Source organism: Podarcis vaucheri (assembly GCF_965113315.1).
Source record: "Podarcis vaucheri genome assembly, chromosome: 8".
NCBI classification, from domain to species: domain Eukaryota; kingdom Metazoa; phylum Chordata; class Lepidosauria; order Squamata; family Lacertidae; genus Podarcis; species Podarcis vaucheri.
Genome location: NC_138766.1, coordinates 36,447,224 through 36,461,567, shown reverse-complemented (window position 1 = coordinate 36,461,567; position 14,344 = coordinate 36,447,224). Strand labels below are relative to the sequence as shown.

The 14,344-nt window shown below is 43.0% G+C and overlaps 2 protein-coding genes across 2 annotated transcripts in view; both read right to left on the bottom strand.

Moving 5' to 3' along the window:
* Positions 1 to 348: 348 nt before the first annotated feature.
* BLOC1S4 (biogenesis of lysosomal organelles complex 1 subunit 4) lies at positions 349 to 5,633 on the bottom strand. Its single transcript, XM_082235076.1, has 5 exons — positions 5,254 to 5,633; positions 4,349 to 4,420; positions 3,855 to 3,956; positions 2,523 to 2,657; positions 349 to 1,622 (listed from the first exon to the last, which is right to left on the bottom strand). The coding sequence occupies exons 1-5, from the start codon at positions 5,488 to 5,490 to the stop codon at positions 1,521 to 1,523; spliced, it is 648 nt and encodes a 215-aa protein (XP_082091202.1). The 5' UTR covers positions 5,491 to 5,633; the 3' UTR covers positions 349 to 1,520.
* A 4,769-nt stretch (positions 5,634 to 10,402) lies between these two features.
* The window catches only part of PARD6G (par-6 family cell polarity regulator gamma), an 86,799-nt gene continuing 82,857 nt past the window's right edge, over positions 10,403 to 14,344 (bottom strand). Inside the window, exon 3 of the mRNA XM_082235024.1 lies at positions 10,403 to 13,093. Within this exon, the coding sequence (XP_082091150.1) occupies positions 12,234 to 13,093 (860 nt within the window). The 3' untranslated portion in view covers positions 10,403 to 12,233. The remainder of the gene's footprint in view (positions 13,094 to 14,344) is intronic.

Below are 14,344 nucleotides of genomic sequence, written 5' to 3'. Positions count from 1 at the left end.
AAAGCCTTTGGCTAGGTTTCTCAATATGGCAGCATTGAAAATAGTTTCACTGCTAGAGGAAAAGTCCAAATTCCATAATCCTCTTAATAAAAATACATCCTAGTTTCTGTAACAATGTGAGAGTTGACTTATATAGATGAGGGGTTGCCAGTCTTTTTTACCAGTGCACACAGTTTAAATTTTGAGAGTTAACAGGCTGCCATTGGGGTGGGGGGATGGCATGCCATAACACTATATTAGAGAGTATGATCTTGATGAATTCATTGGCCATAATCCCAAACAAGTGGGCTTATGAGTGCAACCTTACATATTTATAGTTTAAAAATAAAAACTTCATACGCTAAGGAATCTTATTTAAACTTTAATTAGATTTTAAGTTATAAGAGCTTTGGCCACTGCTTTTGGCATTTTATATACAAACGTTTTAAGGTATTCATCAAAAAGGGCTTTGTCAACAACAGTTCCCCAGAATTGTTGCGGTAGGCAGCACCTATAGCTGTTTGACTTGACTGCAGCTTTTGCCTCTCCTTGTTTAAACAGTGCATTTTCACCCAATACATTGAACTGAATCCAGATACATTCATTAAAAGGGCATGAATGTATAGTTTTGGTCCTTATTGCACTTAAAAGTACCACAGAATATATTTTTTTTAAATATCCTTGTGGTATGTGGGTTAATACTAGCAGCAGAAATAAAAAATGTGAGATGCAAAAGCATACATTTCCTGTTTTCTCCCCTCTTAATCTCTTAACTGCAGATGGGTATTTATACATTTTTTTATTCCAATTTCTGAAATGAGAATAACCAAGAAAATATTACTAGAGTATGGCAACTGGTTGCCCATATGCCAGTCTACTCCTGGGCAGAGGAAGACAAAAATGAGTTCTATTGCTTGGCCTCTTCCATTTCTCCACAATTCATTTTAGGTCCAAAGAAGGGGCTGTAGATCTAAGGAACACATAGAAAAGTATACCTGCTTCTACCTAGCCTTTCAATGTTGACAAGTAAAAAAGGCAGGTGTGTGTTTATGGCATCCTTAGGGGGCAGGTGTAAGAAAAGAAGGTATTAGCTTACGTGTTACTTCCCCACTTGCCTTCCCTGACACTCTCTAGCCTGGAAAGGTAAAAAAGGTGTTTGGTAGGTAGCTGATCATAAGGAAGCCCATTCTGCACAGACTTACCCTCTTTCCTACACATAAAATCTGGGAGGGTGAAGGACTGCTTATGTCTATATGGCATGAGAGTGTGCTTGCCTCCACCCAACCCCATCTCCCTCTCCCTGCCTTCAAAGTAGGTTACTTAGAAGGTTAGCTGCCAAACATGAGTGTATAGTTCACCTTGTTGGAAGACTGGAAAAACAGTATATTCTATACAAAACTAAGCTGAAATATGTTTGAAGAGGGCCTGGGACACATGGGAAGCAGCAGGACATAATTTCCAAAGAATTGCAACTACCTAAGATCAGCACTGAACTCACTTAGATAAGACTCTCTTGTCAATAATGTCATTGTCAAGCTAAATCACATATACTGTGCTTCACCAAGGGAAGGGAAGTAGTCTTCTGTCTTGAAGAGATCAGGAGGTTCATAAACTGTTTGATTCTGCCTTGAGGAAGATGTTTTCTGGAATTAAAACCTGCATGTTAAAATACTTGCTCACAACAACAAACAGAAATAAATCATGAATTCCCCACAATTTTAGTGGTAGCTTAAGAGGAGCCCTGCTAGTAGTATTCTGTTCCCACAGTGGCCAAACTAGATTAGAAGCCCACAAGCAGGTTCCAAGTGCAACAGTACTCTTCCCCACTTGTAATTTATAGCAACTTGTAAGGCAAAAGATTTGAGTCACCGTGCCCGGAAAAACAAAACAGGCAAGATCCAAAAAGGAACTGAGAAAGAATGGAGCTGACTGTCATTCATTTCTCATGGAAGCAAGTAACTTCTATTCACCTGTGGAGGACTTATATGAGATAGCAAGGTGAATCATGTATGAATCTTTCTGTTGGTTGGTGGGGTAGGTTGGCTACTGTGGGCATACCTTTGTTAACAATTGAGTACTTAGGGGTTACATTTAATAAAACAGTATTTTGCAATCATGGCACATATAGCATGTTCCAAATCTCCTGTCCCCCCCCAAACCATTTCCCATCTCAGATAAATGCAGGGGTGGGGTGGGGGGTGGGCCGCAACCCTTGAAGGGAAGAAGCACGCTGTAAGCAAATGTCTGTGAGGGATATAACACTCCAAGAAAGTTATCTAGATTGCATTATGTTTCATTCCATTTTATGTATCTAAATCCACACATCCATATGTTGACTGTCAGGATCAACCAACCACACCTCTACTTAATGAATTATCATCATAATCATCATCTCAACAGTGGGGAGATTTGCCAAAGTTGTTCTCCTGGGCTTACAAACTAATCTAGTAAGTTGACATCTGAACATAACAAAAGCTTATGATATTTGATATCAAATGACATTATTATAGCAAGCATTTCCATAGTTGAGGAACAAAACTTACATTAAGGAAAGATGGCACATTGATTGTGTGTAGAAATTTTTTGAAAGTATTTGGGAACGTTCCAAGGTCTGATTCTGCCTTTGTGATCTGTTCTTCCATCCCTGACACACTATTTCCAACCATTTTTACAAAGACCTGAAAGACAACAACAGATCAATAGCAATGAACAGGTGCAATATGGGAGAATATTAAAGGGACATTTCTTTGCTCAAATAGTTCTATTGGTCATATAAAAAACCAAATTTTCTGTACACATGTCAGAAACCACTGGCATCTGATCTACAGCCACATTCCAAATTCCAGCTTAGACTTAGTACATGAAAATCAATGCATTTCAAAGCACATTTAACTGCATTAGATTGTGGAAAAGCATCTGTTTAACGAAGACAGGAGTGCCTGGCGTGCTCTGGTCCATGGGGTCACGAAGAGTCAGACACGACTAAACAACTAAATCTGTTTAACACATGTTACACAGTGGTTGAATAATCTGTTGTTGTTTTTTTTAAAAAAAACTGAACCTTGAGAGTCAGTGTTACCTATATCAAGAGTTCTAACTACATAATTACAAAAAGTATTGGAAGCACAGCAGGGGTTTTTTGGGTGGTGGGAAACAGAGCAGAAATGAAGAATCCCAAGATTTCTTATATGTTGAACTTCTAAACTTTGAAATCTGAAGAGTGAGTCATAATTTTTACAATGTAAGATGACTGATTATACTGTGATACCTTGGTTTTCGGACGTCTCCGTTGACGAACATTTCAGTTTTCAAACGCAGCAAACCTGGAAGTAAATGCTTCGGTTTTCGAACATGCCTCGGAAGTCAAACATGTCATGTGGCTTCCGTATTGAGTTTTCCATATTGAGGCTTCCATATTGAGTTTACCATTTTCGAACGTTCTGGAGCTCTTAACGGTCTTCCGGAATTGATTACATTTGAAAACTGAGATACCACTGTATATGCCAAGACAGCATAGAAAGCTCTTCCCCTAGTGTGCCTGGATACACTGATTTACGCTACAAAGCCACATTCCTCCTCTTTTATTTGAAATTTACAGGAGCAAGGATTATTTTTTTTAAGTGCCAGTTTAAACTAAGTTTTAAGAACAGCAAGGGGCCATGTGCCCAATCTACAAGATCATCTGCACACAGGAAAAGGAATGGACATGGAAACTTCTCCTTTCCAGCTGGGAAGTTCTACACAAATTTTGGAGCTCAATTGTTTGGATTGGGTGAATATATTTATGTTACAGGATCAAAAAGAAAATAGCCCAAAGATTATTTCCAAGTAGTCCTGTAAAAAAGGGCTGTGATACTGACATTAGAAACACATACCTCCAGTTTGTCAATCTTTCTATACAGTTGCTTCATTTCCATTGCCTTTGCATGAATATGAGGCACACTTTCACTTACTACTTGAGAGGAATCGCTTCGAATCTAGAAAAATATCAGACAAGAAAAATTCTAAACAGCATTAAGATTACTTGAGATCTCAAACATCATCTAAATGAATGAATAAAATGTTATTTAAACCCACAGGCCACTACAAGTAAAGAATTTGTGTCTAAGTGCTCATATAAAGAACAATCATAATCTAAACAAAACTATTTGGCTCAGAACAATTGGTTAAGGCTATTTCATATTTTTTTTGGGTTGATCTGAGCAAATCTGCACATGCCTGCGGGTAATGTTGGGATGCCACAAAAACTGGAATGCTACATGTTAAAACAAGCTAGATTCAGATTATTAATTTCATGTTGGTGAGAAAGCATGCCTAAAGGTAGTTTGATTTCAGTGGCTGACCGTATCTATTGTGTTCTTAGACTTACCATGTCTAACATCCCCACAAACTCATCTACCCTGGTCAGCAAATCTTCCAGACTCTTGTCTAAGGTTTCAATCTGCAAAAAATAAATAAAAATGCAAACGTCACAGGGCATTCTTATGTGGAATTCTCTCCCTAGGGAGGCTCGCCTGGTGCCGTCTTTGGGCACCAGAAACACTCCTCCCAGGCCTTCGGCTAATTAAACAAACGATAACCTTTTTAATTTGTGTGTGCGACGGGGGGGGGAGAGTTTTTGTTTGCTACTATGTTGTGTCTTTTTTTTGTTCTTGTTTTAACACTACTTCTCGGATGAGGGCATTATAGAAATTAAGAAATAATGATAATACGTGGACTGGAAAAAACTCAGGGCAAAGTGGGGCTTGCTTCTGAGTAAACAGACATAGGATTTGGTTGAACAACGGAAGCAATACCCATTAACCTCCAAGAAGGAAACTCCTCACAAAGTCCAAGGCCAGTAAGACCATAAACTAAAGTCCTACCGCTGCTGCGTTGCATAAAATCAGAGGTGAGAGGATGGGCGTAGTCAAAATTTATTGGGGGGGGGGGCTAGGACACCCATCCTGCGGATTCTGAAGGAAATGTCTCAACGGTTGTTTCAAATTACTTTCTTTGGACCTAAAGTGCTCAGAAAAATCTTGTCAAAATCTTTCTGCAGTTTCTACTCTTAGTTAAGTATTTATTTATGCAATTGATTTGGGTGGGGGAGTCCAGCCTAAAGGGGTGAGCCCACTATGCCCCCTTACCTGGGAGCCCCCCCCGAACTGGGGGGGGGGGCTTTGCTTCGAGGTAAGCACCGCGGCGCGACCCAACTCTCCCTCCCCGCTCCGAGGCTGCGGTTAAGCGGCGCCTTCCCCTCCCGAGGAGACGCGGGCGAGTTATTGCGCTCACCTGCCCGGTTGGGGCGACTCCTCCCAGCGGCGAGGGCAGCAGGTACCCGGCGTAGTCCGCCGCGGCCGCGGCCAGCAGCAGCTCCGCTCCGCAGGCATCTCCTTCGGCCGCGTCTTCTTCCTCCTCCCCGATGCCGGAGGCGCTGCTGTGGCTCTGAGAGACGTTGCCGCTGTCGCCGCTCAGCTGCGGAGGCGGCGGCGGCGGCAGCGGCGGTTCCTCAGCTGCCGCCTCATCCATTCGGCCCCCTCCCTCGCGCTACTACTCTCCGCCCGCGCGCATCAGGAAGCCAACCGCCTGTCACCTGACGAAGCGCTTTTCAACGGTCGGCCCGTCAACTGTCGGCGGAGTAGCGGGAGGCTGCCTTTCCTCATCTACGGAAACCCAGCGGGGACACGGCCAAAGGGAAAGCTCGTTTGTTAAATAATGAGGGGCGTAGCGGAGGCGTGGCGTTCTTTTGAGCGGAGCCCGTGATTGGGTGTCTTGGGACTAGAGGCCCCGCCTCAGGCCTGGCCCCCGAGAGCGGCCTCCCTCCTTTCCTCAGTCTAGGCTGGAGAGCGTCCAGGGAGGTGCTTCCGCTTTCGTTTTCCCTTCTTTTCTCCCCCGCCCTGTGAACTTAGGACCGCATATTCCTTTTCAAAGCGAGGTGCTGCTTCTCTCTCCTCTCGTTTTGTCCAGCACCTGCAAGGTAGCCAAGCAGACTTCGGAAAGGAGCCCCATGGAGTTTCATAGCACTTGCTAACAGGTAAATAGGTATACAATTGCAGCCGGAGCCACGTTGGTCTATTAGCAGAGTAGGGCCGATCCAAATGTCCACGAAATAGGGAACATGCTGTGCTGAGATGTCAACCGCCCAACCACAAAAGAGGAAAACCTGCTTTAATGGTGAAGTTACAAACGCTTGACTTTAGTCACTGTCTTTTTAAAAAATAAAAAAGATTTTGGGACGAGAAACGCAGACATGGGGGTGGCAGGTGCCCCTAAATCAAGAAAAATCAATAAAAATACAATTCTCAGGTTCTGACGCCCCCAACAAAAATCCTGACTACGCCCATTAACGCAGACTTAATTAGATTAAGCACATTGTAGCTTTGAGCTTCCGTCTTGGACTGCTAGAACAAAGTAGTAAGTAATCACTCCTCCCTTTGTATGTGTGTGTGTGTGTGGGGGGGGAATGTAGCACTTACCTATGCATCTGGATAAGGACTCATTTCTTCCTTGCCCTTACACCTGCCTTCCTCAAATAAATATTCAGCCCACAAATTTTGGAATTCCAGGACTGTAGATTGGGGAGCTACTGCATTTCCATGAAAACTTCCTCATATGGACTCAGACCATTGGCCAATTTATCTCAGCATTGTCTTCACTCAGTTGGCAGTGGCTCTCCGGGGTTTCACATTGGAGTCTGTTCCAGCCCTACCTGCATATGACATGGATTGAAATTAAGAACATAAGAGCCCCCTGGATCAAGCCAGTGCCTCATCTCATCTAGTCCAGCATCCTATTCTCGAGGAGGCCAGCTGGATGCCTTTGGGGAACTGGTAAGCAGGGCCTGAGAACAAGCGTACTCTTCCTTCCTGCGGTTTCCAGCAATTGGTATTCAGAACCAGAATACCTCTTGACCATGGAGGCAGAGCCTAACTACTCTTATCCTCTCAGGAATTTGTCTAATCTTCTAAAGCATTGATTACATTGTGAAACATTGTCAACAAGATGTAGAAATACCTAATTCTATGCCTTCATCTTCCCCAGCTGCAATAAAACATGTCTCCCTCGTTTCTGTCTGTACAGTGGTACCTCGGGTTACATACGCTTCAGGTTACAGACTCCACTAACCCAGAAATAGTACCTCGGGTTAAGAACTTTGCTTCAGGATGAGAACAGAAATCTCGCCGCCGCGACGTGGCAGCAGTGGGAGGCCCCATTAGCTAAAGCGGTGCTTCAGGATAAGAACAGTTTCAGGTTAAGAACGGACCTCCAGAACGAATTAAGTACATAACCAGAGGTACCACTGTACAGCCATAGTAAGCACTGTAGGGAACTGACGGACGGGAGAGAGGGACTGGGGTGGCAAAGCTTAAGTTCTTTTATTTAGTGTATGCTTGGGGTTTTTCTGTCAGTATCACTTGGGGAAGTTCTCTTTCTATTCACTTGTTATGTTTCCTTGATGATGAGAGGTTGGGGTGGCCTAGGGTGTGGCTGATTGTCTTTGGCTGGCTGCAGTGGGATTTGTTTGTGCATGGGTGAGGGGGTTGTCGGGTTAAGTTAGCCATATTGAATTGTACGTTGCCAGTGGGTTATGAGCTCTTTATAGTGTGAGTGGGCATTGTTATCTTGGAAGGTGTTCAGTAGGGCCAGTTCTGGGGTGACGTCTAGTACCTGTTTAGCTATTTTGCTTATTTCTGGTATGACTGCGCACACTCCTTTTCTGACTAGATCCTCGATTACTTGGTTTGGCGGGATCTGCTGGTTCAGACACAGCATATGTTTGGAGAAGGCCCCACGGGGGATCATGGGGAGGAGGTGCGAGGAAAAAACTGTTGTGACATTGATTTCTTTGGCAACTTGGAAGGGCTGTGGTGGGATCCAGAAACGGCAAACTGGAGCCCCACTGACCACTTAACTGCTCTCTTCTCCATCAGCTTGGGAGCTTTTTCTGAGATGCTTGCGGGGTATGATAGCATCCTTTGTCGTTTGAGCATCTTTATCAAGATGCTAACAGATCTGCCTGCCTTTGATCAGTTGTGCTTCAAGGGAAGCTTACCACTCCTCTGATTCTTTAATATTTTCCAGCCCAGATAGATGTTAACCAAAGGATCTCACAATAGTCACCTCCTTGCAGGAGCAAGGAAGCAGAAGAGAATCAGATGCACCACAAGAGCATCTTGGATGGGATGGCTTTCAAAGAGGGCTAGACAATTGCCTATCAAAGGCAACTAGCCGTGATGGCTATGCTCAGCCTCCCCTGTTGGAGGGAGCATTGCTTCTGAAAAGAACTTGATGGAAGCCACAGACTCCCCAAACGTGTTTCACAAGGACCCCTTCCTTCCCTCTGCCCCAGTACCTGAGGGTCATCACGTCTCTCCAGGGATTTGGCCAGAACAAAGTATATGCTGGGGAAAGGCTCCTTCCCTGCAAAGAAAATGGAGGAATCAGCAGGCGCCTGGCTCCCAGCCATGCTAGCACCAGTCTGGCGCATGAAGGTGGAGGACACAGGAAGGAAGCATTCCTATAGTATAGGGCCCTCAGTTGGCATTTCCACCTACATGAACTCTAGGCCTTCCCCCCTTGTTCTGGCCTGCCTCTCTCCTAAGGAAGATGCAAACTCTTGCAGGAAGCCACTGGTGGGAAGTGTGTTCCTATGATCCCAAATGTTTCAGAAGCATCTTTTCATTCCTTTAGCTGCTTGATATAATCATAGCATGGCAGAGTTGGAAGGGATCCCAAGGGTCATCTAGTCCAACTCCTGGCAATGCAAGGATCCTGCCCACAGCCAGCCTTGGCTGGGCTCCAAACTCCAGCCTTCTGGTTACCATTGCAATTCTGCATGGTGTGGAGAAAGGGGAGAGAAATGTGTTGCTTACACTCTCATAACACTGATCTGAGATCCACACCATGCAGCCCTTTCAATAACTAAAGTCTAAAGGGCTGTCACATGGAGGATGGAGTAAGCTTGTTTTCTCCTGCTCCAGAGGCCCTTAGGACCTGAAGCAGTGACTCTCCTTCCTTGGAGGTTTTTAAGCAGCACTTGGCCATCGGCCATGGATCATCTAGTTGAGATTCCTGCATATGCAGGGGGTTGGACTAGATGACCCTCAGGTCTACAATTCTATGATACTATGTTTTAAAGAGCACCCAGTGCACCTTTAAAGCACATGACTTCTCCCGAAATGATTCGTGCCATTGTGGCTTCCCTCTCACAGACCTACAATCCCCAGAACCCCAAACAAGCTACAATGCCCAGGATTGTTTGGAGGAAGACATCTGGTTTTTAGAACAGGGATGGAGAGCCTGCAGTTTGCTCACTCCCATTTCCTAGGAACCAGGAATGGGAAGCTCAAGTGCTTCTAACAGTACAGTGGTACCTCGGTTTACAAACTTAATCCATTCTTAAACAGAGGCGCACTTTCCCTACTGAGGCCTTGCTCCGCCGGTGCCCTTCCACCGTTCAACTTCCGTTTGGCTTCCAAGGCAAAGTTTGCTAACCGGAACACCTACTTCCGGTTTTGTGGAGTTTGTTGTCCGAATCGTTCGTTAACAGGGCTGTTTGTAGACTGAGGTACCACTGTATGGTTATAGGGAGCAGCGTGTATAAAATATTGAATGTAATAGGGTTAATAAGGTAATTGTATCAGAATTATTATGGGAATGTTGAGGGAGGGAGGTGGAGAGAGTGAGTGTAGGATTCTGGTGGTGAGTGATGACTGGATGAGGATTTGAAAGGGAGTTTGAATGTGAGGCAGTTGAGAGCAGTGGGTTCTGGAGGGGGTAGTTGGGCAACTAACTATTCAGTTCAGGATCAGTAGTCTAGTCATCATTTTTGTAATAAAGCAGCATATAAGATAAAGAGAATTTGAGGCCATAAGTTACACACGTCATCATTTACTGAATCATTCATACAATCTCCTTTAGTGAGGGTGTAGTACCTAGCTTCTGGACCAAACATTGATATTTTTGCTCTTTTCTAGTTTCATAGGTTTATGTTTTGGTTCTAATGATGTCAATTTCTCCAACACAAAGTTCAATTATTGCTTTTGCCGCATCCAGCTTTCAGCAACTCTGTATAGGTAAAATAACCCTGCCATCTAGTTTCCTAACATATTCAGACTCTTCCAATTATTCCATACAATCCATTTCTTTCTGTATGGCAAGGTATTCAATGGCTACCTAAAATCCTCACTCCGGTGCACTCTTCAGTAGCACAGGTGAGGAAATTGTAGCCCTCCTGATGTTACTGGACTCCCATCTCCCATCAGCCCCAGTCAGCACAGCAATTGGCCAGGGATGATGGGCGTTGAGTCCCAACAACATAGACAGCAACACATTCCCACCTCCTGCTTCTTCTGAAGCACCAAACGTATTTTTATTGAGATGGCTTTGGTGCCCAGGACCTGGGTTTGAGGTGATGGTGGCATTTTCCAGTTAAGAAATATTGAAGCTTGTACATAATTTTATTCCAAGCAGAACAATAAAAGGCTTTTTTATTAAACAACCCCAAAGTGTTTTGAGCCCTTTATAGTACAAAATAAGGGTGTGGATGGTGTGGGATATAATTTATATAAAGAATTTTCATTTGTTTAGAAACGCTTTAATACACACAACTACACAGTAAAAAACAAAGAAAATGACAAAGCTAAAAGTAGAAAAATACATTGTAACACAATTATATTTTTTCCTAGACACTTCATAATATAGTCAACCTTTTTTTCTACTAAACATTGTAACAGCTTGTGGCATTTTATAGAACAGAAAAACAGAGCTGGGAGCAAAACCGTTTCTTTTGGAGTAGCCTATTATTGATTTGCTTTATAACTAATCATGATCCCAACAATCTAAGATAGTCTTTACTTGGAACACTTGATATGCTGTTGAATTGTAGCATTTTAGACTCCAGGGACAATAAAATAAAATAACACTCTAGCTTAGGAAATCAGTATGTACCAAGAGGAACCAGCTTTCATTATTAAAGACTCTGGATTCAAGTTAATTCTAAACAGTAAGACAAATTTAGGCTGCAATCCTAATCAAATCTTTTCAGAAGCAAGTCCCATTAAATTCCGTGGGGCTTACTCCCAGATAAGTGGATTGCAGCCTTAGATGAGTTTCTTGTGGTGACAGAGAATGCAGTCCAAAGCAATCTTATTATTTATTTGCAAATTCAGTACTGTTATCAATATAAAAAAGTGAAACCAACAGTCACTAAAATTTGAGTATTTGTCTAATAAATATTTTAGCAATAAAAAGAGAACACATATCCTGATGGTGCATCAATTAAACCAACCTCCATGCTGCTTGTTGTTTTTTCACATCATATGAAGACAGTTTATTCCAACAGTACTACAAGTCACCAGCGGGTGGTGCTGATCAAAAAGAAATTATGGCAGCAATGTGACACTATCCCACTTTAAAAATATACATATAAAACACAAAATCATTTGGTCAAAGTTTTGTTCCAAAAATAAAAAAACACACAAATGCAGCACTCCCTCAACGTTATTTCCAGGATAGAAAGTTGTTCAGTTAGCCCTTTCCAGATTTAGGGGCAAGAGAAGTAAATTTTCTGTGTAAACAAACTAGGAAGCAGTATATAATGGCAGAAAGTAAAATTTCAAAATTTAAACACATTGCATTGTATCCAGTTGTGCTATTCCGCTGATGGTAAGGCTTTGGTCAGTATACTGGAGTGGTCAGCTATTATTTCCCCTTCCTAAATCTGCTCCAGAGAACTCGGGAACCCTCCAGAGCAGATTTTTTTTTTTTGGGGGGGGGGCGTTGCAGAGGAAGAGGGAATAAGGATTTCCCTGTTTGGCTGACAGAAACCTGACTGAGCAACCCAGTTGGATGCAATCCTTAATAGTAGTTTTCCCCTCAAAGACTAATTTATGAATGCCTATTCCATGTTTACTGTGTCTGTTGTTATTAATCATCAAAATATATACAATTTACATGTATATATTGCAGCTTATATCCATACATGCAGCAGACATACTTTCATAGATGGGATTCTTTTTTAAAAATGCAGCAATCTTTACTTTCCCTCATTGTGACCCTAGGAGCAGAAACCATATTTACAATTTTTCATGGGTTGCAATAGGCAGCAATTTTATGTATAATCCTGAATACCACCATGTCCGGAAAGTAACAGGTGTGTCACACCTCAGAAGGTCTAAGAGAATTAAGATTCCCTCTCTTCGGGATGTGTATAGATTTGTTCCAGTTGGCACTTCAGACAAGAAACACACACACACACACGGAAGCACCCACTAAAGTGTGATCACCGTTCCATCCTCCTCAATGCCTCCTTTGGGAATAACCAAGCTATGACGAGGATCAGTTTTTAAGGAACTCAGAATTTTGTGAATATTGCCGTTGCTTTCTCGTCCCAAGCTGTTGTTGAGTACCAGGTCCCTCTGTAGTCTTTGGCTAAGACTGCTGCCGTTAATTCGGGAAAGGCTACCAGAAGGAAGGCTGTGCGATTTCGGAATGGGCTGTGGCTCCAGACAGCCCTCAATTACAATGTCAGCATCCTCGTCACTCTCCATTTCATCAGGGTGGAAGTTCTGCAGGACATGAGAAGAAGGCAAACTGTGATGACTTGCAGTGCTGTCTGTAGACTGGCCAGAACTCCCAGACATCCGACTGCTTCTGATAATATTGTTCCTTTGGTTTGCTGGCTTGACTGTGATGATAAGATTATGGCTATTGGCGATCATCATGTCCGTTACCTGATCAAGAGTTTTCCCGGCCACTTCTATGCCATTCACTTCCAGGACTTCATCGTTGACAGCCAATAAGCCTGTACTCTCAGCTAAACCACCAGGAACCATCCGAGAGATGAAAATGCCAGGTACTTTTTCAAGCCCATGAGGAGTTACTCTGACACTGGTCCCATCACGAATGTAGAACCCCAGTGGCTTCTCACACCCATGTCGATACAATCTCACTCTCCTATGAGTTTCAGGTAGGATGTCCACATCAATGATGGAAGACACGGGTCTAAAATCCTGAGGCATGCTGATATTAACGTGGGGGCGTCTGCGAAGGTTGTCATTCCGGAGGGTCACCAGAGCTTTCTTTTTCCTGGTTAAGGTGTTTGAACCAAAGTTACCATAATCTGCTTCATCTGAGAAGAGAAGAGAGGAGAGGAAGTTTTGAGTTTCACATGCCACTGAGCCATAAACTCTTTCCAGCAAACAATGGAATTTCATCTCCAACATTTATAAAATGTAGTCATTTGCCCATGCTGCAAACTGTTCTTGCCTTGAACATCTTTCCCCTCCCCACCCCACATTTCAGGGATTTCAACTTTCATCAGTCCCAGCCAGCATAAACTGTTGCTAGCAACAAACCATAATTTATAAGAGTTTTTGTGAGATTGGAAGAGGACGTGGGCTGCTGCTGTGCAATGCAGAAGCAGCCCTTGTTGTGTTATCTGTAGATAAGAACAGTTAATGAATTTTTACATCAAGTTATGTTGCAAATACACCTACGAAGAAGTCTGTCAGATAGAAATTCCCAAAAGTTAAATAGGATTTCTCAGATTAGAGATGAATACAGTGGTACCTCGGGTTAAGAACTTAATTCATTCTGGAGGTCCGTTCTTAACCTGAAACCATTCTTAAGCTGAGATGCCACTTTAGCTAATAGGGCCTGCTGCTGCTGCCGCGCCGCCGCTGCACAATTTCTGTTCTCAACCTAAAGCAAAGTTCTTAACCCGAGGTTTCTGGGTTTGCGGAGTCTGTAACCTGAAGTGTCTGTAACCTGAGGTACCACTGTACAACAATTACTTTGCAGACCCATCATGGAGGGACATTTGTTATTATTAAATATATTTTACAGACTTCTTTCTTAAGTGGACCCAAGGCAACATACAACAGTATACAAATATACATTATATGAAAAAAATAAGGAAGAAAGTCACATCCATATAATATGCCAAAGCTATTTAAGTTGGGTATATATACTGAGCAAACCAATTGCCAGGCCTTTGGGAGGGGCTGGAGAGTGCGATGAGCTATTTAGCTGTGATTATTCACAGCCTGATATGTTGCTTGATTTTGTTTATTTTAATAAATATTTTAATAGCATGTGTATTTGAGCTTGTTTTTATTGCACTGTTCTAATTATCTTGTTTATGTTCTACCCTGGGACCATTTGGTGATGGGCAGATTATAAAATCCCATCAGTAAGAACTGGTGGGAGCTCAGGTTTTCCTGGCAAAGGGAGATATTTCTCCTCCCATAAACATCTCTTCGAAAAGACACCTAATAGTGACAACCTGGGCATCTTGCCAAGCACATCTTTAAGGAAGCAAGTATCCTATTTCTTATGACGCCTAGGAGGAGGATTGGCAGAAATTGCAGAAAGGGATAAA